The sequence below is a fragment of the Etheostoma cragini genome, chromosome 17 (assembly GCF_013103735.1).
Source record: "Etheostoma cragini isolate CJK2018 chromosome 17, CSU_Ecrag_1.0, whole genome shotgun sequence".
In the NCBI taxonomy this organism is placed as follows: Eukaryota; Metazoa; Chordata; class Actinopteri; order Perciformes; family Percidae; genus Etheostoma; species Etheostoma cragini.
In genome coordinates, this window is record NC_048423.1 from 25,725,743 (window position 1) to 25,750,006 (window position 24,264).

Sequence of the window (24,264 nt, forward strand, 5' to 3'; positions counted from 1 at the left end):
AACAGGAGTTTCTCTGTCGCGATTGGTGACCACTGCTCCTCAAAGGCATCGCTGCCCTGTGGGGTGCCACAGGGATCTATTCTCGGCCCTATTCTGTTTTTTATGTATATGCTACCTCTGGGATCAATTATAAAAAAGCACAACCTGTCTTGTCACTTTTATGCCAACGACTTGCAGTTATATTTGCCCATGAAACCAAACGAAAATACTGCACTTACTAAGCTGCTGGACTGCATCACAGATATAAAGCAGTGGCTGTCACAGAACCTTTTGCACTTAAACGACAGCAAAACTGAATGCATTTTGTTTGGTTCTCCATCTATGTCAAATGTTCTCACCCCAAACTTTGGCACTCTCTGGCCCCCCTTTTTAAATCTCATGTCAAAAATCTCGGTAACATTTGATAACAGGCTTAAATTTGACAAACAGATTAGCTCTGTTGTCAGCTCAAGCTTTTTTCAGCTACGTCTTTTGGCCAAAGTCAAGTCCTTTCTCAGTCTGCAGGATCTCGAGAAGGCAATCCATGCTTTCATCAGTTTTAGACTGGACTACTGCAATGCCTTTTACGTTGGCCTGAGTCAGTCATCAATTTCTCGTCTCCAACTTGTGCAGAACGCTAGTGCCCGATTTTTAACAAGCACATCCAGACGGGAACACATTACCCCTGTGCTGTCGTCACTCGACTGGCTCCCAGTCCGTTTTAGAATTGATTTTAAACTCCTGCTGTTTGTTTTTAACGCCATTTATGGCTTGGCACCCTCTTACTTGTCTGAGATTTTAACTTTTCGCAATTGCGGCAGAGCCTTGCGCTCCTCGGGTCAGCTTGTTAGAGGTCCCTAGGTCAAAACTGAAACAGTGGGGCGATGGTTCTTTTGCCGTCGCTGCTCCCAGACTTTGGAACAAACTACCCCCTGACATCTGTACCACTACTGACCTCAGCCTTTTTAAAACGAAGCTTAGACCCACTTTTTTAAATTAGCTTTTAATTCTGACTAGGGCGATACTGTCTCTTAGGTGTCCTCCTTCTGTCTGCTCCTTTCTTTGAATTTCTGGAAGGCTTTTAATGTCCTGCAGCTAGAGATGTTCCGATTCCGATACCAGTATCGGAAATGCCTCCGATACTGCCGAAAATGCTGGCATCGGTATCGGCAAGTACTGGAGTCCAGGCACCAATCCGATACCACATAAACTATTAGAAATAGGAATCTATTAACTGGTTAGCTCCATTAGCTCTGACACAGTTCTTCTTTGCAGCTCTTAAAATAGTTGCAGTGCTGTTTTAGAGGGGCAAAGAAGAATTGATCACCTAACGCCTCCTTAAAACAAGCTAACATGAGCGCATCATGTCGGCAGTTGGCCAGTACTTTACATAGGATGTTCCCACCGGTAAGATAGCGACATGCAACATATGCGAAGAAGCAATTTCAAGGGGTGGCTAAAGAGCACAACGAATTTACGAAAGCTACGGGGGAAAAAAGGAGGAACTGCAGCAGCAAACTCTGGTGACTGCCTTCCAGCGACGAGATAAATTCCCCAAAGACAGCCAAAAAGCAACAACGTTAACCAACAAAGTTTGGGAGTTTATTGTTGTCGAAACTGTGGTATTTCGCCGCTAAGTGGAGCATTTGGAGCCAATGTACTGTTTGCCAGGTTGAAAATATATCTCCGAAACTGCGCTACCCAAATTATACGTGACACTTAGGGTCACGTTTCGTGTATGCTGAAAGACGTGCATGCAGTCAGCTTTACCAGTGACATTTAGCGCTCCGACGTGTGTCCCATGTCTTAGCTAAGTTTAACGTCCCACTGGGTGGACAGAGAGTCAACATTTACCCCTCGAAGTGCGGTGCTACACGCCAACGAGTTCCAACGGTCACATACTGGCACATTAATTGCCGAAGCAGTTGAGGGGATGCTAGTAAAGTGGAAAATCCCCAAGTCCAACGTTCATGTTGCTTTGCATGACAACGCTAGCAACATGAAGAAAGCCAAGGACAAGATGGACGTACTGAGTTTGGGGTGCTCCACACACACTCTCCAACTGGGGGTACATGAAGGGCTGCTGTCACAGAGAAGTGTGAGTGATGCATTTTACAATATTGTGGCTGCACTTTAAATTTTTATACTGTTCTATTTCAAAATAAATGGCTTCCATTTGCTGTATTAATTCATGTTTTACAAAGTGTTAAACCTGAGCCAGGTCTTACCACAATGATAATAATATCACAGTCATGCATGTGCAGCATGATCTTGTTTTCTGTTTTTTTTTTACTGGTGTCTGTACTCGGTATCGGCCGATACACACAGCACAAGTATCGGAATCGGTATCGGGAGGTAAAAAATGGTATCGGAACATCTCTACCTGCAGCGCTGCACCACTACAGCACTTTTAATTGTATCTGTATGTTTTGTATGTGTTATGTATTGTTTTATGGCTTTGTTGTAAAGCACTTTGGGTACCTTTCGGCTATTGTAAAGGGCTATACAAATAAACTTGATTGATAATTGGCTTGGCAAAACATCAGTCCAGTTAGAGATGCAAAAGGAACGGATACTTGCTATCTTCAGATGGCTGTAAAGAGCAGGCCTTCCAGTAATAATGGCTGCAGAGAATGTGCTTGATACATCAAAAGAAGCCTTCCCAGGGCTTGCAAGCTATTTTAGGAAAAACTACCCAAAACAGCCTGAACTCAGTAGGCGCACACTTCACAGCTTGTCACTTCAAAGTCTGAATCTTTATGATATACGGATTCTAGACTAAAATCACAGCTATTTCCTTATTGCTTAATCCAAATGCAAAGTAATTTAATCAGGTCATCCTCTGCAGGCTTATTACAAGGCAAGCTTTTGGTGGGATGCAGTTGATCCAATCTTGCAAAGTGAAGCAATGTGGTCCCTGACTCTTAAATTTGTTAGAATTCAGAGCAGTAGATGGGCCAGAGCAGCCTTAGCTCGACAGGTAACAGGACCAATTGATCTTTAGAAAAGTATTCATGAAGAGCTGAAACAACAAGACATATGCAGCAGCCTCCACAGTATGAAGAGGACAAGATGACTTCCTCATTTTGAAGATTGTCCTTATGACCTGCTGTGCAGAAATCTGCCAACATGGTAAGGAAACCAAGCAACTGGTGTGCTTTCGTAAATTGTCAATAAATAAATGAAAATAATGAATTACATTAATATCTTTCTGTTCAGTTTCTTTCATTGCACTCACTCACCCTGCGTTCAGATCTTTGAGGTTGCTTTGTGGTGTTTTTCTAAAAAGCTCTTAACCTGTGGTAAATCAACAGTGTGTTGTGCTTCCTCATGGCTCTTATCAAAGCATTTTGTATTACTAGTTCTTAAACTGCTGCTATATTAATATTTTTCTGTATCTCTCTCTCTCTTTTGTGGCCCAGAGGTGGATGAGTGCCAGATCAACCCTTATATTTGTGGCCAGGGGATTTGTTACAACACAGCAGAGGGTTACACCTGCCACTGTGATGATGGATACCATCCGGATGACACCCGGTCCACCTGTGAAGGTGAGGAGTCCAGTCCTGTGTTCAAAGCCAGTTATTGAGGTCAAAGGTCATCTTTTGCATGTCCATGTCAGCTGGTTGGTCTAAATAAAAACCATCTTTGTATGTATTGTGCAGAAGGAGCAGGGCACCACTCACAGCACCTAACATGCAAAGATAATTATGACCGAGTTGTGTTAAGATACAACAGTAACTTGAATTTCCTGGTACAAAAGACACAGCTGATTTCCAATCTACTAGGAACTTGTTTAGATTATGTCCCTCAAGACCCTCTAATTTACCTTAAAGAAGTCATACACCTCAAGATAAACCCATGGATGATTTGCATTGGACTCTTCTCTGAATTATTGACTCCAGACATAATTATTGACTCTGGACATAGTTATTGACTCCAGGAAGGAGTCTGCAGCAGGAGGTGCGGCCAGCAGAGGACGTCATTTGGACAAAACAAGGAGTCCTGAACAACCTCTGTGTCCATGCTCTCTTAGCGAGTTTCATTCAAATGAATGAATGGGTGCCACAGTGGAACGCAGTATCCAGTTTACTAAAAACATCCATGAATAATATAGCACCTTGTGATGAGTGAACAGAGTAAAATATCTCACCAACAATACACTGGCCTGGTTTATATCTGTATGACAATACAGTATATGAAATACAGTATATGACAAATTATAGCAATATAAATGGATGTTAGCAACTTCTACTACATAAAGGGGTTACACATTGAGTTCCATTCAACTGTACACTGATGTTGTCCTATGTTGTGTGCTTTGGTGTGTGTGTGCAGATGTAGATGAGTGTTTGGAAAGCCCATCTTTGTGCTATGGCGGTCGCTGCAAGAACACAGAGGGCAGTTTTCGGTGTGTGTGTGCGCAGGGATTCCTCCTGGATGAAGAAGGAACCACTTGTGTTGGTACGTACCCAGCCTCCTGTTATTTTTTCCTATTAACCTTAGACAGTAAAAGTAGCTTAGCCTCTGTTCAAATTTCCAGGCACACACCAGACTTTTAACTGAGTGGGCGTTGGGCCATTGCATGAAATCACATGACTGAAGAGAGTCACATGACAAGTTTAACAGCAACTATGAATATCTTAATGTTTTAAATCAGTTTTTTTAATATGTAAGTGAGTTGTCTTTTGCTTTTTACTACTTTTGCCATCCCCTTGGAAATAAAGACAAATGACAAACCAACAGGGATAGGACGCAATGTAGACAGACTGTTGCCTTTCCATCATTTATGCCCAGTGAAGGTATACACAGGCAGGTGCAGGTAGGCGGGCAAGGCCAGAGTCAGGGCCAGGGATGTCTGTTCCTGTTCTGGCATTGGTCAGCTGCCACCTGAAATTCCTCTGGATGTCTTTTACTTAGGCCGGATGTACGTCCCTAACCTCTGGTGAATTTCTGAGGACTATGGTTACCTGGTCCTCAGCTCTCTGCAGGGTAAATCCAGACAGCTAGCTAGACTATCTGTCCAATCTGAGGACTATGGTTACCTGGTCCTCAGATCTAGGCAGGGTAAATCCAGACAGCTAGCTAGACTATCTGTCCAATCTGAGTTTTCTGTGGACAACTAAAACTACTTCTGAACGTACACATGTTCCACCAAAACAAGGTTGAGGTTGTGGTTCAAAAAGCACACAGCAACTTGGACCTGCCCGGGAATAGTTCTATAATGCAGGACTGATGAGAAAAAGAGGAATCGGGTGAACAGGTGGGCAAGGATGTCAGGTGACTGACACTGGAGGGAAAGATGTGAGTACAACTCATGGAGAGGTAGAGAATGACAATCAACATATATACATATATACAACATAAATAACATCAGATGCCGGAACATTTTGAATTTTATAATCAAAACGTCCAGTACTATTATCATTGCTATCTTTATTTTCCTAATTGAGAAGAAACAGATACAAATGTATTGTAATAAGAATAAGACGGTTAACAGCTGCTTTCAGATTGTTCAGATTCAGATGGAACACAATACAAATATGAACCTTTCCTTTTCCTTGGGTTTTCACCCTCTGTGTTTATGTAGCCGTAGATAATAGGCAACATACATTCACAGCTCAGACTCTTGAACAGCCACACAGTTCTTTTTTATTCCTCCTGACAGCTCACTTTATTAATTGGAGTTATAAAAAGCCTCAAGATAAGATTTTTTTAAGTTAAAATATTTTAAACTTGCAGAGCACAAACATGCACAATTCTTGTGAAAACAAGGTGACGCATCAGGGCACTGTGTATGCCATGCACAACCACAGCCTATGGCACTGATCAGCGCTTGGTTCAGACGTGAACTCTGCAGATTAACAAGTGCATACTAATATAATAAGTCAGTGGAATCTTGGACAAGATCAGTGACCACATTGTTACCTGCGTCTGCACCCCCCTTTTTCGTCCCCCTTCTTAGGATATGAATTGGACGCACTCTGTCGTTATGTGGTTTCCTGCCATTACAATGCAGCCTTCCCCACCCACCAAAATGATAATGAATTAGCGCTGTGAGGGCAAAACAGGACTGATGGTTGTTTCCCCAGAGCCACTGTATAATTAAATCTCTTCTCCTCAGCTGTCAAGGATGAAGCAATTATGACTTCTTTGGGAGTTTTAATAGGATGTGGCTATGCAGCCAATGTATCTATTAATAATACCAAAATAAAAAAAGAGTCATGACACTCAAAGTGACAAAGTGCAAAGTCAGTCAACCAACCAACAACCAGACACTGCAACCATACATCCTTTTGACTCTTGTTTTCTCCATTTTGGGGGGTGCAGTGGTTGTACAGGCTGAACAGTAGGGAGCTGAACACACAGCCTGTGTGTTCACTACACTTATAACTAATGCATCAAACTGTGGCAACACCCTATAGATAAGGCACCAAAACACTAAATGTTTGAAACACATATACAAAAAAATATGAATCTCTACAATGATACAGAGTTCCAATTGTGGCTTTTTCAGGTAAGCTAATGGGAACTATATTTCAAACCATGCCTTTGCCCCACTATTTCTTTGAAATTGTACTGAATTTTTAAGATGGAATAATGGACTTGGGTAGTCTAGGGTGTTCAGAGAGGGAGAAGAGAAAGACACATGCGTGCGTGGGTGCTTATATATAGGTACACGTGTGTGCGTGGGTGCTATACAGAGCCATCTCGTGAATGCAGTTCTTGATGTCTAGTATTGACTGTTTTAATTATATAACATAATGTAATAAATCAGAGTTTAATTCCGGGTTTTTTGCGGGCATGAAAGCTGACTTGAAATGAACTGTGATTCAAGCCTTTTCTTACCACCAGAAGACCAATGATCTAGTTTCCAGAGATCAGTGGAAATGCAGAAGTGACAGAATGGATGGCCAGAGCTACAAAAAGCAAACCCAGTTGTAATAAAGTGTTGATTTCCCCTAACCAGTGATGACACTGAGTCAGCAGGCAGAGACACTCTAAGCCACAAGGATTCAGCTGTTGGTAGAATAAGCCTAGAATTATAAATATATAAATAGGAATGCAATTTACTCTACATAAATAATATGTAATATGTATGGCTGTAACGATATGGAAATTATCGTTACAGGGGCTGTTTTCAGCTCCCATCCTTACTGAAGCCGTAGCGCCTGGAGGCGGGGGTGTGCTAGCTAGCTAAATTACCATTAGATTAGTCGTCAATCTATACAGTTAACGTTACTGATGAATATGTGGGTTAGCCCAGAGTTATTAATCTAATGCTACCCACCAAGGATTACATTAGCATTAGCTACTTGTAAACCAGCGCCTTTACTATAGGCACAAAAGCCCTTTTCCTTTTTGATGCCCCTACAGGTTGGGAGGGGAATTGTCTGTTACTGTTACCATTATTCTTATGTCTCATTCCAGCACGTTAATGAACCACTGAAACAATTTTGGAAACATTTTAAAGTAACTATAGTATCTTTTTGTTGGATCGATCAACACTGAAATGAATTAATATCAATAAAGAAGCTATCGGTTGTATAACTGTGTTGCAAAGTGGGATGTAATCAATGACAAACAATGCCATGTGGCAGAAAAAAGGTATTACGTTTACTGAGCAACCCCCCCCATCCCCCGAAAAAACAAAAAAAGAATCAAGGTTTGTATCGAATCGTAGATAAAAAATGGTGATCCAAACCAAGCCCTGGGTTTGGTGTATCGTTACAGCCCTAGTAATATGTAATTTACCTACTGTACAGAAACTAAAGTGTTTGTCAATATGTGAGTGAAATTGTAAGCTTGCACCTGTGAGTTGTGCCTTTGTGAATCAATGGCTCCTTTGGATGTCCTCTTTCAGATGTTGATGAGTGCCTGGATGAGCAGATCTGTACCCGGGGCCACTGCCAGAACACTGACGGCTCCTTTTTGTGTCAGTGTGGCCCCGGCTTCACCCTGTCCCTGGCTGGAGACCGTTGTGATGGTAGGACTCTGTTACGAGCTTTAGAGAATGTAGGACCCAAATGCAAAGAGAGCAAGCAAAGTCTTTATTCCATAAAAGATATAACAAAGTACATACCAAAAACTGAGTCCCGAAAACAACAGGCAAAAAACTAATGCCAGAACCAACAGACAGGATCTCAAAACCAAGAATAAAATTCAGAGACAAAAGGAACACTCCAAGCAAGTCACTAAACAGAAACACACAGTACACTACAATGATCTGACAACGGACATGGGGAACACCAAGACTAAATTAAGGTAACAAGGGGCAGGTGACACAAAGGCTGGGAAATAGGTGGAAGTCATCAGGTAATCACATGAGCTGGAACACACAACAAGTAAAACTAAAGACAAGACAGCACAGAAAATAACACCATCATTTTTTCGGGATCAATAAATATCTATCTATCTATCTATCTATCTATCTATCTATCTATCTATCTATCTATCTATCTATCTATCTATCTATCTATCTATCCATCTATCTAAACCCAGATTATCAAAATAAAACAGGAAAAAGAGACCAAAAGACAGAAACCTACTAGACAAGACAAGGGAGAAACCAAGGACTAAAACTATACAAGATCAAAAAACACAATCACAAGGACGAAATATATAACAAAATACCAAACCATAACAGATGCTGTACAAGCAAATTACTTCTCAGGATTGGAGAGGAGAGTATTACACATAGAGTCCAGTAGAGGGTGGAGCCTGTGTGAGATAGAACTTTCCTCCATAAATATGTCTTTGCATTTTATTCATAATTCAAATGTCTTATTAATCCCGTAAATGTTAATGTACTGTTCTTATATAGAACTTTTCTAGTCTTTCTAGTGTCTTCTAGACTACTCAGAGCTCTGTAACATAGTACAGGAACCATTCACCATTCATATGCTGTGGCAGAGGCTGCTGTACAAGCTGCCACCTGCTCATCAGACTCACACACTTTTACACTCCGATGGGGCAGCATCGGGGGCAACTAAGGGTACTGTGTCTTGCCCAAGGGGACTTTGACATGGGACTGCAGTACCAGGGTTAGGACCATCCTGTCAAACCATTTAATGTATGACAGAGGAACCTCCAGAGAAAGAGATAGGATACTGTTGTCCAGCTCGGGAACACAAACCATTATTACAACATTGACCTTTCCTGCTATTCAGAAATTAAGAGTCAGTCATCTATTAACATCACAAGATATTTTATTCAATAGTGGATCTAAATTCATTTTAACTAGATCTTTTAACTGGAGAGATAATAATATATCTAGATATATATCTACTGTAGATACTGTACACAATACCTTGCTTTAACCACTGAAATGCACCTGATTGGAAGGCTGTTAAAGGTAACACTTCTGATTTGGACCAATTTACCCTAGAGGTCAGATTTTTTGTTAATGCGCAGACCAGAGGTGGGTAGTAACGAGTTACATTTACTCCGTTACATTTACTTGAGTAAGTTTTTGAAAAAAATTGTACTTCTAGGAGTAGTTTTAAATCACTATACTTTTACTTTTACTTGAGTAGATTAGTGAAAAATAAACTGTACTCTTACTCCGCTACATTAGGCTACAATGAGCTCGTTACTCGTTACTACGCTTCATTGTTTTTACCCCAGCGTACGTCTCATTTTAATGTTTTATTTTGACAGAGAGAGAGAGTCTTCTGCTGAAGGCTCTACCAGGTGACTGTACTTAACCAATCACACGTCGTTGTGCAGTCACGTGACCACACTTGTTTCAGCAGCGGGACAGGTTAGCCCATAGACATATAAAGAGGTTAGCTTTACAGTCGTAGCAAAGCAAAGACGCAGAATCAAAAGTCGCCAAGGCAACGCAGACCAGGAGGACCCCCCCCCTCCTCGGCGGCTCGGCCTCATAGTGAAACATGGTTACCTTTTAGTAAAAGTGCGAAACAGCAGCTCCGTTATGCGGCGTCTTCTGTGTCGACCAAACAAACGGACATATGAGCGTTCAACAACTCAACATCTAAGCTGAGGAGGCGTAGCGGTAGTTTTAGTTTTTGCTGTGGAGAGGTGGATGTTTGTCTTTTAGGTTACATACAGTATGTTTTACACATGCAGTATCCATCCAAATTTGATGTGACAAGTCTCTCAAGTAAGCTAATTTGTAATTAATAAATTAATTTTAATTTATTTTATTGATTGGATGAACTATAATTTGCCTAAATATGATTATTCTGTATTTCTGTCTGTCTGATTGATGCTTGTGTTAAGAAATAAATCAGACGTTACTCAACAGTTACTCACTACTTAAGTAGTTTTTTCATCAAGTACTTTTTTACTCTTACTCAAGTAATTATTTGGATGACTACTTTTACTTTTACTTGAGTCAAATTATTCTGAAGTAACAGTACTTTTACTTGAGTACAATTTTTGGCTACTCTACCCACCTCTGGCACAGACACATTTCAGGCAACTGTTCATCATCAGTGTGTCATCTTGTAAATGCTTTATAAGCACTATCATGTCACTTTTGGTCCTCCATACAAAGTCGTAATAAAGGGAAATGAAAACTTAAAGTATATGTCAACAACCCAGAAGGAAAAGGTTAATCCATGTTCCACTTGCACATAATTAATACTTTTCTGTCATGAGCTCTCTCTCTGCCTGGTAACACGCTGATTGGGGTTTGATGACTTTCACTCGTCAGCTGGGCTTGGAAAACCATTGCTTGTCCACTCCTGTTCCAGCCTGGGCCCTGGATGGTCGCTTACTTGGCACAGTTACCAGCATCACAGCTCCCGTATCTATGATGGTGTCAGGAAACCACTCTACTCACTATCCCCTCCTGAATGAAAAACTATGGAGGAGTACGTCAGGAACTCCCTGGCAGCTGGACTTATCCGCCCGTCTTCCTCTCCTGCTGGTTACCGGGTTCTTCTTTGTGGGAAAGAAAGATGGTTTTCTTCTCCCCTGCATTGATTATCGAGGTCTCAATGATGTCACAGTGAACAACCGGTACCCTCTGCCTTTACTCACCTCGGCTTTTGAGTTGCTCCAGGGATCCACTATTTTCACAAAACTGGACCTTAGGAATGCTTACCACGTAGTGTGAGTAAGGGAGGGTGACAAGTGGAAGACTGCATTCAACACCCACACCGGCCAATACGAGTACCTGGTAATGCCATTTGGCCTCACCAACGCCCCAGCGGTATTCCAGGCGCTGGTAAATGATGTGCTGCGGGACATGCTGAATAAATTTGTCTTTGTGTACCTGGACGACATCTTAATATTCTCCAGAACTCTGTCTTAACACATCCGTCATGTCCAGCTGGTTCTTCGTCGACTTCTGGAGAACTCTCTCTATGTCAAAGCGGAGAAATGTGAGTTCCATGCTAAGACTGTGTCATTCCTGGGATACATCGTCACTGAAGGCAACATCCAGATGGACCCCGCAAAGGTCTCGGCAGTCACCTCCTGGCCAGTTCCGAGGAACAGAAAGATGTTGCAGCAATTCCTCGGTTTTGCCAATTTCTACCGGAAATTCATCCGGAGCTACAGCTCCGTCGCCGCTCCCCTCACAGCTCTGACCAGCATTAAACACCCCTTTTTCTGGACCCCGGAGGCCAACACCGCCTTTCATACCCTCAAGGCCCGGTTCACCACTGCCCCCATCCTCCAGATGCCGGATTCAGACCGGCAGTTCGTTGTCGAGGTGGATGCTTCAGACATGGGTGTCGGGGCCATACTCTCTCAACGGGCAGGAGAGGACAACAAGCTGCACCCCTGTGCATTTTCTTCTCGCCGGCTTTCTCTTGCGGAGCGCAATTATGATGTTGGAGACCGTGAGCTGTTGGCTGTCAAGCTTGCCCTGGAGGAGCGGCGTCACTGGCTTGAGGGGTCCACAGTTCCAGTTCTGGTCTGGGCTGATCACAAAAATCTTGAATACATCCGCAATGCCAAACGTCTTAACCCCAGACAGTCCCGCTGGGCTTTGTTCTTCACCAGATTCAACTTCCCCCTGTCATACCGCCCAGGTTCTCAAAACACCAAGCCGGACGCTCTCTCCCGTCAGTTCCAGAAGGATAACACCCCTTCCCAGGAACCTGCATCAATTTTGCCTAATCCCTGCATTGTAGCTGCCCTGACCTGGGATATCGAGGTGATATTAGGGATATTACTCCAGCCCTTGCCTGTGCCCACACGACCCTGGTCCCACGTCTCCTTGGACTTTGTAACTGGCCTCCCACCATCAGGTGGTATGACGGTCATTCTCACTGTGGTTGACCGGTTCAGCAAGATGGCCCACTTCATCCCCCTCCCTAAACTGCCATCGGCCAGAGAGACTGCCCGGGCTGTTCTTGATCACGTCTTCCGTCTTCACAAGCTGCCCAGGGATGTTGTTTCTGACCGAGGCCCGCAATTCACTTCTACATTCTGGAAGAGTTCTGCCTTCTGCTAGGGCCCACAGTGAGTCTCACCTCTGGGTTCCACCCCCAGTCCAATGGACAGTCCGAGCGGGCAAACCAGGAGCTGGACAAGGCTCTGCGGTGCATGGTTTCTCGCAAACCTCAGGCTTGTGCGCAACAACTGACGTGGATAGAGTATGCTCACAATTGTCACCTTTGCAGTGTGTGTATGGTTACCAGCCCCCCCTGTTTCCCAGCCAGGAAGGAGACGTGTCCTGCCCGTCTGCCTTCGCCTATGCCCGCCATTGCCGTCGTACCTGGTCACAAGCTCGTGCCACGCTACTCAAGTCAGCTATGCCATAGGGGCTAACCGCCGAAGAACGCCGGCACCCACCTACCGTGTTGGCCAGAAGGTGTGGCTGTCAGCAAAGGACCTCCCTCTGCGGGTGGAATCATGTAAGCTTGCACCTCGATTCCTCGGCCCATTCCCTATCCAGAGGATCATCAGCCCTACCGCAGTGCGGCTCCAGTTGCCAACATCCATGTTTCGAAAGTCAAGCCAACACATGAAAGCCCGCAGGTTCCCTTGGCGCCGCCACCTCCTCCTCCTCGCCTCGTTGATGGTGGGCTGGTGTACACCGTTCGACGCCTGGTTCGGTCCAGACGGAGAGGTAGGGGCCTTCAGTATCTCGTCGACTGGGAGGGCTATGGGCCTGAGGAGAGAACCTGGGTGCCGGCCAGCTGGATTTTGGACCGGACACTCGTCGCCGACTTCCACCGCATGTATCCTGGCCAACCGGCCATCTGTAGGGGCTGCCCCAGAGGGGTCCCTAACCGTCCTACCCGCCCGGCTTCCTGTCCTGTGCCTGACCCTGACCCTGTCTCTGTGCCTTTCCCGTCTTCGGTCTGTATTGAGGAGTATTAGCCCTCCGCCGGCTCCCCTCTGCCCTCCCGGTGTGGTGGTTCTCTTGGGGACTTCTGGGGCCGTCCCTTGGGGGGGGGGGGTTCTCTCATGAGCTCTCTCTCTGCCTGGTAACACGCTGATTGGGGTTTGATGACTTTCACCTGTTTCTGCTCTGCTCTGTCTCACCCTCGTTACCTACCAGCTGCAATGCATTCACCACTCATCATGTCCTGTATATAACGCCTTTTTTTTCAGTCCTGACTTGTCAGATCGTCTGCTACCAGTACCGGTTACCTTCCTGTTTTTGAAAACGCTTTTTGACTCTCTGCTGGTGATCCCGGATCCGCTCGATTACTTCCGTGTTCTCCAGCTTCGGACGTCTCGGATCATCCAGCCCCTGCTCTCGCTGTTCGGCTACTGAGGATCTACACATATGCTGATTTTTGGATTTCCCGGTACTCCCATAACCCCCAACCCTTTAATAAACTATCGAACGTGACGCTTTTGTGGTCCTTGTCTTGTTTGGTGTCTGACACTTTTCTAATATATGAATACCTTTACATACTGGTGCTAGCAGTAATTTTTTGTCAACATGATCAAAACATACTTTTTGTTTGTATAAGGAAAGTTAAAGAATGAATATACCTCTCTACATAACAGTTTGAAGCAGTAATTAATAAGACTACTGTGTATGTTCCAGACGTGGATGAGTGTGTAGAAGAGCCCAGGCCCTGTGAGGCCGTAGGCCAGTGTGTCAACATCATGGGCTCATACAGCTGCAGCTGCCCCCAGGGGTACCGGCAGATCAACGGCACTCGCTGCACCGGTACAAACACACACACTTACACGCACACACAAGTACATAAAGTGCCTTGCAAAAGTATTCGACCCCCTTGAACTTTGACCTTTTGCAACGTTTCAGGCTTCAAACATAAAGATATAAAACTATGAGTTTTTGTTTGAATCAACAACGGGTGGGACACAATCATGAATTGGAACAAAATGTATTGGATATTTCGAACTTTTTTAACAAAGAAAAACCTGGAAAATTGGACCTTCAAAATTATTCAGCCCCTTTACTTTGGTGCAGCAAACTGTCTCCAGAAGTTCAGTGAGGATCTCTGAAGGATCTGATGTTGACCCAAATGACTAATGATGAGAAAAGGAATCCACCATGTAGAAGAAGGTGCTCTGGTCACATGAAACCAACAATGCAAAACGTTCTGTTTGGCGTAAAAGCAACACAGCCCATCACCCTGAACACACCATCCCCACTGTCAGACATGGTGGTGGCAGCATCATGGTTTGGGCCTGCTTTTCTTCAGGAGGGACAGGGAAGATGGTTAAAATTGATGGAAAGATGGATGGAGTCAAATACAGGACCATTCTGGATGAAAACCTGATGGAGTGTGCAAAAGACCTGAGACTGGGACAGAGATTTATCTTCCAACGAGACAATGATCCCAAACATACAGCAAAATCTACAAAGGAATGGTTCACAAATAAACGTTTCCAGGCCAAGTCAAAGTCCTGACCTGAATCCAATCGAGAATCTGTGGAAAGAACTGAAAACTGCTGTTCACAAACGCTCTCCATCCAACCTCACTGAGCACGAGCTGTTTTGAAGGAAGAATGGGCATGAATTTCAGTCTCTGGATGTTAAACTGATAGAGACATACCCCAAGCGACTTGCAGCTGGAATCGCACCAAAAGGTGGCGCTACAAAGTATTAACTTACGGGCGTGGAATCATTTTGCACGCTCAATTTTTCAGTTTTTTATTTGTTTAAAAAGTTTGAAATAGCCAATACATTTTGTTCCACTCCATGATTGTTTCCCACTTGTTGTTGTTTCTTCACAAAAATACAGTTTTATATCTTTATGTTTGAAGCCTGAAATGGGGCAAAAGTTAGAAAAGTTCAAGCGGGCCGAATACTTTTGTAAGGCACTGAATGCAAACATGCATGCACACACACACGTACATTACATATCCATGCACACATGCACACACAAACACACACAAGTACATATGCACATACACAGAGCCCCCCCCCCCCCACACACACACACACCCCTCAGTCTTTTTTTTTGTGTCCAGATGTTGACGAGTGTGTGGATGAAGCAGAACTCTGTTCGCCCCACGGCGAGTGTCTCAACACAGACGGATCCTATCTGTGTGTGTGTGAGATGGGATTCACTGCAAACCTCGACACACCCTCCTGTGATGGTAAGACACACACACACACACCATCATTATAGCTGTAGATCATGTTCGATGATGACCCCTGCTCCAGGGATGGGGGTTGGAGGTGGGGTGTGTTCAGCGACCTTTGTGCTGGTGTTTCTTGATGCGCCTCTTGGATCGGTCTTGGTTTGTTTGGTGTATTTGAGAGACTGCAGTGGCACATTTGACCTGCCAAGCTGAGTGGGATGTTCGCTTGCTTTATGAGGTCCCTGGTGTAGTCCTCAAAGATCTGCTTTCGCCCTCCAGCGGAGCCCTTTGTGCGAGGGATTTTTTGAAAATGTAAAATACTGCCAGTGTCACCTTTCAAGAGATCCTTCAAAATGTTCCTTTGGAAGTCAGAGTAAGTGCACACTTCCTCTGTGTTGTGAGCCAGGATGAATTCAGTGTGAAACTCTCTATGAATGGTGGCGTTTGACTTCCAGGGGGCCATTAAGAACAGGAACAAACCCTCTAGACTGCTGACATGCTCATGCTTGTTTGAACCAACCCTTTTCTTGGTATTAGCCGACCCTAAGATGTTGCCAACTTTAAAGTTTGTTTTTTTGTTTGTCCCTTGGCTCATGTCATATAGGACTAATATCTTGGAGGACATCCTTACCTTACCTGGCTTCCCATACTTACCTGGCAGGGGAGATACCATGATCAAGAAGATGGTTTACCCAGGGCGAGGCTTAACCATTGCAGTCCGGTTAGGCTGACCCCTGTGAATTCCCTAAATGTGGGAATCTCGACTGCATAATTTGTGGTCGTGGGGGACAGCGTTTGCGCTTTCCCCTGATTTTTTGTTGTTGTTGTTGTATGAAAGGAGAGAGGTTAGCACTCCCCTTGACAATGATGGAATTGGCCATAGTGGCCATCAACACACATACGATTAAAGCACTGCCACATACTTCGTGGCATCTTTAACCAGATTTCTTTTGGGGTGGCAGTAGCTCAGTCCGTAGGGAATTGGGTTGGGAACTGGAGGGTTGCTGGTTCAAGTCCCTGTATGGACCAAAGTATGGTGGAGGACTGGTAGCTGGAGATATGCCACTTCACCTCCTGGGCACCGCCAGGTGCTCTTAAGCAAGGCATCGTACCCCCCCAACCGCTCAGGGTGCTGGTCCATCTGGCAGCCCACTCACTCTGACATCTCTCCATTTGTGCATGAATAGGTCCTGAGCATGTGTGTGTATTCCAGCCCTGTGCGTAGTGATTACTAACACCACTGGGGATCAATAAACAGAATAAATTATTATAAATTACTACCTAAATGTTGTTATCTAGAGGTATACTGCTAGTTAAATATGAGTTAATTGTATGCTCTCTACATGGAGAAGACAGCTTTGCGTCATTTATCTCAGCTTGAAGGACTTAGCTGCTGTTAGTGATAAGTTTCATCATACATGTACATTTACATTGTATGTTAGATATGTGCTGCTTCAATAGTAAAACTGCCAAAAGGTTGTGATGTTATGAAAAGCAATATTAAAGTATCTTTTTACATAGCCTATGATTTCAAAATGTACAGTCACCTAGGAGATGTTCCATCTGGTTACATGACGTTTTCCTTTGGTCACTGTCTGGATCCTTTTGTTCATCCCTCTGTTTATAAGACATTTAGTAAATTGTCATGGTCTTTCACATATGCTGTAGATGTTGCTCTTATTTCCTCGACTTCTGTGCAAGAACTGTTTTGAAGCCATTTCCTGCTTTAGAAAAAAAACTGAGGTAATAGAAAAAGACTTTGAGCTGGCGGTCTAGACGAGAAGAGATATTTGTTGCTCTCTGCCTGATTTATGCAGGGGGCTGAGTGTGTGTGTGTGTGTGTGTGTATGTGTGTGTGTGTGTGTGTGTGTGTGTGTGTGTGTGTGTGTGTGTGTGTGTGTGTGTGAATGAAACCAGTTAAATTATAATCTAGCTGCTTAAATTGCAGAAGTAGTCCTTGCATGCCACTTCGTTACTCTGTTTGGAAGGAAATAAAGGAAAACACAGGAGACATGGTGTGTACTGCTAAACATGTCTATATGTGAGTTCCAATCTGAAAACAATGAATTTATCTCTTTATGTAAGCAGATGTTCATACAATGAAAACTTCTACAATAAAATAAGAAACAAAGTGTTGGAAAGTGACACTGGCTTTGTTTGTGTTTTGTCCAGATATTGATGAGTGTGGGCTCAATGAGACGCTGTGTGGCCCTCATGGCTACTGTGAGAACAGACTGGGCTCCTTCCGATGCCTCTGTGACCAGGGCTACCACGAGTCCCTGGATGGCCAAGCCTGTGTGGGTGAGTGTTGGTGGACCTGTTGCTATGCCTACATTAAGCTGGAAGTATTATAGTATATTATGTCTGTCTGTGTGTGTGTGTGTGTGTGTGTGTGTATTTGCGTGTGGGTGTATATATTTGTTTGTGGGTGTGTGTGTGTGTGTGCTTGTGTGTGTATTTGTGTTTGCGTTTGTGTGAACTGCGTTGGGCCACACATGGACACACTGTATGTATCACCAAAGCAGCCAGGGCTGTAGTACTCAGGATGTTTCCCTACTGTGACAGACACGGTCTTGGACTTGCCAATATTCTAGTTGGTGTCAACGGAGTCCAGCACTATATGCTTTTTTTTAACCCTTTCTAAAGTAACTTCCTATTTTTTAACAAAACCATCTACATAGATAGATAACTTTATTGTCATTACACATGTACATGTACAAGGCAACAAAATACCATTTGGAGAAATGCCAATCAATCAATGGTCACCAACCTCAGCGACATGCGAGCATCCAGATCAAGTAGTGATTTTTGCAGTCCATCTACCTTTTCTGCCAGACCGGTAGAAAAGGTACTCTACTGACAGACCTGATTGGTTAGTCTCTCTCTACTGACAGACCTGATTGGTTAGTTTCTCTCTCTACTGACAGACCTGATTGGTTAGTCTCTCTCTACTGACAGACCTGATGGTTAGTATCTCTCTCTACTGACAGACCTGATGGTTAGTATCTCTCTCTACTGACAGACCACCACATTTACAAACACTACGCTTCGGGTTGGATTCGACCCAAATGCAAGTGTCTTGCTTAGGGACACATTGGTGGATGCATCGCAGTGGGAACCCAGATCTCCCACACTAAAGGCATGTGTAATATCCACTGCTCACTGCTTCACCACCTCCCAAGAATTGAATGGAATTTTCTGGACTTTTCCAGTCTAATAATACATCTCAAACGAATGTCTGGTGTCTCTTTAGGTTGAGATAAATGAAGGCTCCAGCTATTATTGGAGAATTTTGGCAGTGATATTGGGTTACACCAAAGTTCCAAACCAAGAATGGTGATGTACCACTAAACATTCAGAATGTGTGCTGACCAAGGATTTATTACAGTTTTTTTGATTGCTTAAGCACTATTTTAAAAACAGGGGGCGGTTTTTCAAAAAACTTCACCCAATTAGCAGAAGACCTCAGACCCTTTGCAAAATAAAACCAATAAAACCATAAAAACTATGCAATAATTTCTAAAAAAACACATTTTATTACCATAAGAAACACAAATTGAATATGACTTGGTTCTGTTGTAACCAGGTAACCACTGCTGTTGCTAACCTAAAACACTTTTAGCAATTCTACTATTCTATACTACTAAAGGAAGTACAAGGAGAAACAAACACAGTAAAATATCATTTATTTCTCTCCATATTCCCAAATCAGTGAACATGTCAACATGGAGAATCCCAACTGAGCACGTCCCAGTTTAGTATATAAAACTGTAAGCTCAGCAACATTACAGACACACATAAAATACTGTATCCAGTACAGGTTACAATTACAGAAAAATATGTAGATAAGCTAAAAAACTGACAGAAAATACTAGACTTACTTGCTGCATTTTAATAATGCTTGAACCTGATGAAACCTGAGTGTGTCTATAATTAGGCACTCATGTGTATGTGTACCTGATGGCTGTGTTTACAGACCGGCTCATAGGTGTGGTCATTTGACAGTTCAAACAGCATTCCGTGATGGGAGACAAACGTGATCTGGTTTATTGGCATTTCAATAAACCCATCACAATCATTTTGGGCGGGGCTAAGCTCAGGACAGAGTCACGGTGCCTCTGCTAAATAGTCTCAGGTAGGAACTTGTTTTGGTGGAACATGTGTACGTTCAGAAGTAGTTTTAGTTGTCAACAGAAAACTCTGATTGGACAGATAGTCTAGCTAGCTGTCTATATTTACGCTGCAGAGATCTGAGGACCAGGTAACCATAGTCCTCAGATTGGACATATAGTCTAGCTAGCTGTCTGGATTTACCCTGCAGAGATCTGAGGACCAGTTAACCATAATCCTCAGATTGGACAGATAGTCTAGCTAGCTGTCTGGATTTACCCTGCAGAGATCTGAGGGCCAGGTAACCATAGTCCCCAGAAAATACACCAGAGGTAAGAATGCCAACACAGAGACAGAGGACGGCGACGGACATCTGGCTGAACTCATTGGAATCAATCAGAATCATTTCTACCTAGCCTCCTCTGATTCTTACCACCTCTCCACTTTATGGTTCTGGGGGGAGAGCATGCAGCGGGGCGTTTGGTGGGTGGGGCAACTTTATTGCGACTGCCACCCAATTTTAATCTACTGCACTTCACAAACAACTTCATGCATCCAATAAAGGCTAACACAACCACATGTACACAGGCATGGGGGGGTTGATGGTGGGGGGGCTTTGCTCGGGCCCTTCTTCTGCCCCTGGAGCCCCATGGTGTCACTTTGCACCTTGAAACAAAGATAGCAGGATTGCTACTAAGTCTGCTCCATTCTGAAGATCCATTGGAGCAATTCTAATTCTTAATTAGAACAGGAATGGCCATCCTGTCCATCGTGAAGAGCCCAAAAGAAATACCACATCATTGCAAAGAGCTGCTGATACAGGTTGAACACACTACATCAGTAACAGTGAGGAATAGGCCGAATGACAAAACACAGGTCTGATAGCCAACACTTCAAACTGTCATCTCTGGAGAGAGGATAGCAACAAACAGCTCTGAGCCTCGTCTTCAGTGAGATCTGCCTTGCCAGCTGATATGACGGCAATGTGACTGTCTCTGAGTGCTTCGTACACACACACAACACTAATCAAAATGCAGGCACACTGCTCTGGAACATTTATGAACAATATGAAGCTCACATGTGCATAGATTGGGATGAGATGAAATATATCTCATATGTTACATTGTTTTGTTTTATCCTGTTTGCAACAACTGCTGAACTTGCCTACCTTTTGCACACACTTGATAAAGCACATTCTTAGTCGGCCTTGATTGTTAGTTGCTTTTTTTGGTCCTGCTCTGCAGATGTGAACGAGTGTGAGCTGCTGGGCAGTGTGTGTGGAGAGGCCCAGTGTGTGAACGCTGATGGTTCCTTCCTCTGCGTGTGTCCCAGCGGCCAGGACTATAACGTCATGATCGCCAAGTGTGAACCCATTCCCACAGGTAACCTATCTGCGGCTTCTAGGCTGAATAACACTGCTGTTTCTCCATACAAGTCAGGAAAGTGAGATAAAAAATCTTCAAATAGTAGATAGGGAAGCATAATGCATTAAATAATACCACAATATATAACCATCATTAATACCTCAAGATTCGGTATTACAAACAAGTGAATTGTTAGAGAGGAGGAAGGAGAGTAATGCCGCTCTACTTCAGCTATCACAAATAATCAGTTTTATATGAAATAACTAAATGTAACTGGTGTTAAATCCAGCTCGGGGCACCATGCTTCAAAAAGGGAACAGTGATATCCAATTAATTCAGTCACAACTCTGTAGGCTTCTACAGCAACCGTAATGCGCATACAAGTTCTTTATAAATGAAGGGTTTATTAAACTATTGATTACAAACACAGCTTATACCTAATCAATTAATCATTACATCTTTTATTTAATTTATTGAATGAATGAATGCCATTATGAATGGATAAATGCAATAAATACAACAGTTAACATATAATGAAGGATATCTTAGATAGATGTATGAGCTTGTGGAGAGCACTTGGGGAGTCAGGGTTCAGAGCGACATTGGTGGTAATCTCCAATAAAGTGTAGTCCTTGCATCAAAATCTTTAAAACAAACTTCCTACATTTCATACATGTTAATTTAACATGCCACATCAATTCTCAAACATTTCATTTTGCATTGAAAAGTCCTTGTCAGTGTTTCCAGAGTTCACAGGTCTGTGTATGACTTTGCAGGCACACCCTGGACTGTGAGGAATGGGCCCTTAACGGGCTACTGGTCCTTTAGTGGCCTCACAGTCTCCTTTGGGATATATTTACAACTGAAGTCCATATTTACTTCTATAAGGACAAATTCCATTAATTTACATGTTATTGCTATTTTTTAATTTATTTTTTATTGAAAAAAGGCACAAGATTAACAACATTGCACGTCACAGTTTTTCCCCTTGCTTTTTTCCTAGCCCCCCTACCCCTTAACACACACATACAATGTAAGACAATCCAAAACTAAAACCAGAAAGTTTTATTGAAGTGTGTATTAAAGGCTCTTAAGCCATGTTCACAATACAGTTTTTTGAAACTCAAACTCCCCTATTCTTCCATTGTGGGAACGCAAAAGATATCAGAATCAGGATCAGCTTTATTCGCCAGGTATGAGGACACATACGAGGAATTTGACTTAGGTTGGAGCAAGCCTCCGGGCGGCAGCTATGGATCAGCGCCACCAAACGCTTTCCTGAAAAGGAATCATGCAGACAGCAACATAGTACACAATACATAACAACATAAAAACATAATGCAAAAGATATATTGCCATTAAGAATAAATAAAAAAAACAGACACATGCACGATAAACTGCAGTCACAAAAGTATACATTACTCCATCATCAAATCCAGACATGACTGTGGAGGTATGATGTTTTATGCAAACAAAAGAATCTGCTTTTTCCTGGCAGCATCTTCTTAAAGAGCAATGGAACCAATGGCAGAACAAAGTAAGAGGATCTGTGATGTAGTTTAGACCCCCACAGGTAAGCAGCTGGGGGAGGCAGTGGCTCAGGTGGTGGAGCGGACCGATTGAAATGGTTGGTGGTCAGTTCCCTGGTTTGATTTACTTTTACCCTAGCAGCAAGCCAACATAGAGAACCTTTCACATCTGGCTTTGAAGCAGAAATGAATGGGCATTCAACACAGGAGGTTAGGTATGAGTGACCACTCATCTCAACCATTTAATTTCTTTATTTATGTTTCAGTGTCATCAGTGGAGCATAAGGAGTGCTACTATCGTCTAAACAATGAAAACCTGTGTGAGAGTGTGCTGACCAGCCATGTCACCCTGCAAGAGTGCTGCTGCACTCTGGGAGCCGGCTGGGGGGACAACTGTGAGGTGTACCCCTGTCCTGTCAATGGCACAGGTGAGGGCAGATACAATGCCCCACTGAGACCTTGCCTTCGGCTATGTTTCAGTATCACAGTGTGCAACAGGATTTTAAAAGACTAATTTAAACACCTCAGTACACTATAGTTGTATGATGGAGCTAGAGAGCAGGCACTCCTCTGTTGAGTTCATTTAAAGAAGTGTGCAGCCCTGTGCTTAATTCTGTATGCAATTTCACTAAATCTGATTCTGACTGATGCACTGACACTGTGCATACTGCTAGCAATCACACTCAGCACAGGCCCTCAAAGCTTCACGTTGCCAAGACTAGACTGTTGCAATGCATTATGGACAAGCATCAGTCAGAGTTCCAGTTATTGGCTTCGGCTGGTTCTCAGAGACCTGCACACTACTCTACGTATAACAGTATTGCAGTATTGGCTGGACAGCTTTCCGTTTTTGTTATTCTAGGTTAACTGGTGTTCCAGTAACAAATTGTCAGGAAGCAGCTACCATGGCACAACATTAAATAAATCAGTGTCTTACCCAGTGAGCAGGAACTGAAAGCTCTGTTGGCCTTTACAGTGAAGTGTACCTAATAAAGTGTCCCTACAGTATATGTTCTTTCTACAGCTTTGGTCAGTCCAAGGCAGTATGCAAATGCTCACACCTCATTGCTTGATGGACTCTTAACCTCCAATATCGGTCGTTTTCAGACCAGTTCGATCAGATGTGTCCGTCTGGAAGAGGATTTATTCCTAATGGAGACTTCCTGTACGGTGTGGCCACAGCTGACAGCTACAAAGGTAAGACTAAGTTCCTCCTACAGTACACAATCCATAGGGTTTCATAGTTCTCCCACACATACAGTATTTGAACCTTGACCTATTAGATGTGCTGTGAGTCATCTCCTCAGCTTTCGAGGCCATTTTGTTATGTTGCAACTCTAGCCAAGATAAATGAGAAATGACATCAAGGTTTGAGCATTTCATCATATTGCAAGACAAAAAATAATTTCAACCACAAAATAAAACCAAAATAGCCACCTTTCACAAAGTCATATTAATACAAAGTAAGTAGATAGGAAATACAGCATACAATCTTTCAGATCTTCCAATAACTTACAACAATACAATATATATATATAACAATACCTTTGCATTACAATCCGTTCCTATGTTTCGGTCCATTCTTTTCTGTCTTGATCAAGTGATGATTTCTTGAATCTATATTTAAACTGAATGATATTACGGCTCTGCTTGATGTTATTGTTCAGTCCGTTCATTACGATCGCCCCACCAACTGAAACAAACATATCATTTTAACAGCAGTTAGCACAAGAGGTTGCTTTAAAATACAATGATATCCCCCGTCTCTTCCATTAAAAACTGCACATATA

At 43.2% G+C, this 24,264-nt stretch overlaps 1 protein-coding gene and 2 non-coding genes across 3 annotated transcripts in view; all 3 read left to right on the top strand.

Annotated features, from left to right (window-relative positions):
• Positions 1–24,264, top strand: part of ltbp1 (latent transforming growth factor beta binding protein 1) — a 94,686-nt gene that overhangs the window by 60,913 nt on the left and 9,509 nt on the right. The window contains exons 13-21 of the mRNA XM_034898560.1: positions 3,402–3,527; positions 4,315–4,440; positions 7,841–7,963; positions 13,961–14,086; positions 15,358–15,486; positions 17,644–17,772; positions 20,826–20,963; positions 22,741–22,902; positions 23,582–23,671. Of these exons, the coding sequence (XP_034754451.1) occupies positions 3,402–3,527; positions 4,315–4,440; positions 7,841–7,963; positions 13,961–14,086; positions 15,358–15,486; positions 17,644–17,772; positions 20,826–20,963; positions 22,741–22,902; positions 23,582–23,671 (1,149 nt within the window). The remainder of the gene's footprint in view (positions 1–3,401; positions 3,528–4,314; positions 4,441–7,840; positions 7,964–13,960; positions 14,087–15,357; positions 15,487–17,643; positions 17,773–20,825; positions 20,964–22,740; positions 22,903–23,581; positions 23,672–24,264) is intronic.
• On the top strand, positions 16,118–16,281 carry LOC117960980. Its single transcript, XR_004660281.1, has one exon. It is a non-coding gene; the product is annotated as a U1 spliceosomal RNA (small nuclear RNA).
• Positions 16,296–16,422, top strand: LOC117960981. Its single transcript, XR_004660282.1, has one exon. It is a non-coding gene; the product is annotated as a U6atac minor spliceosomal RNA (small nuclear RNA).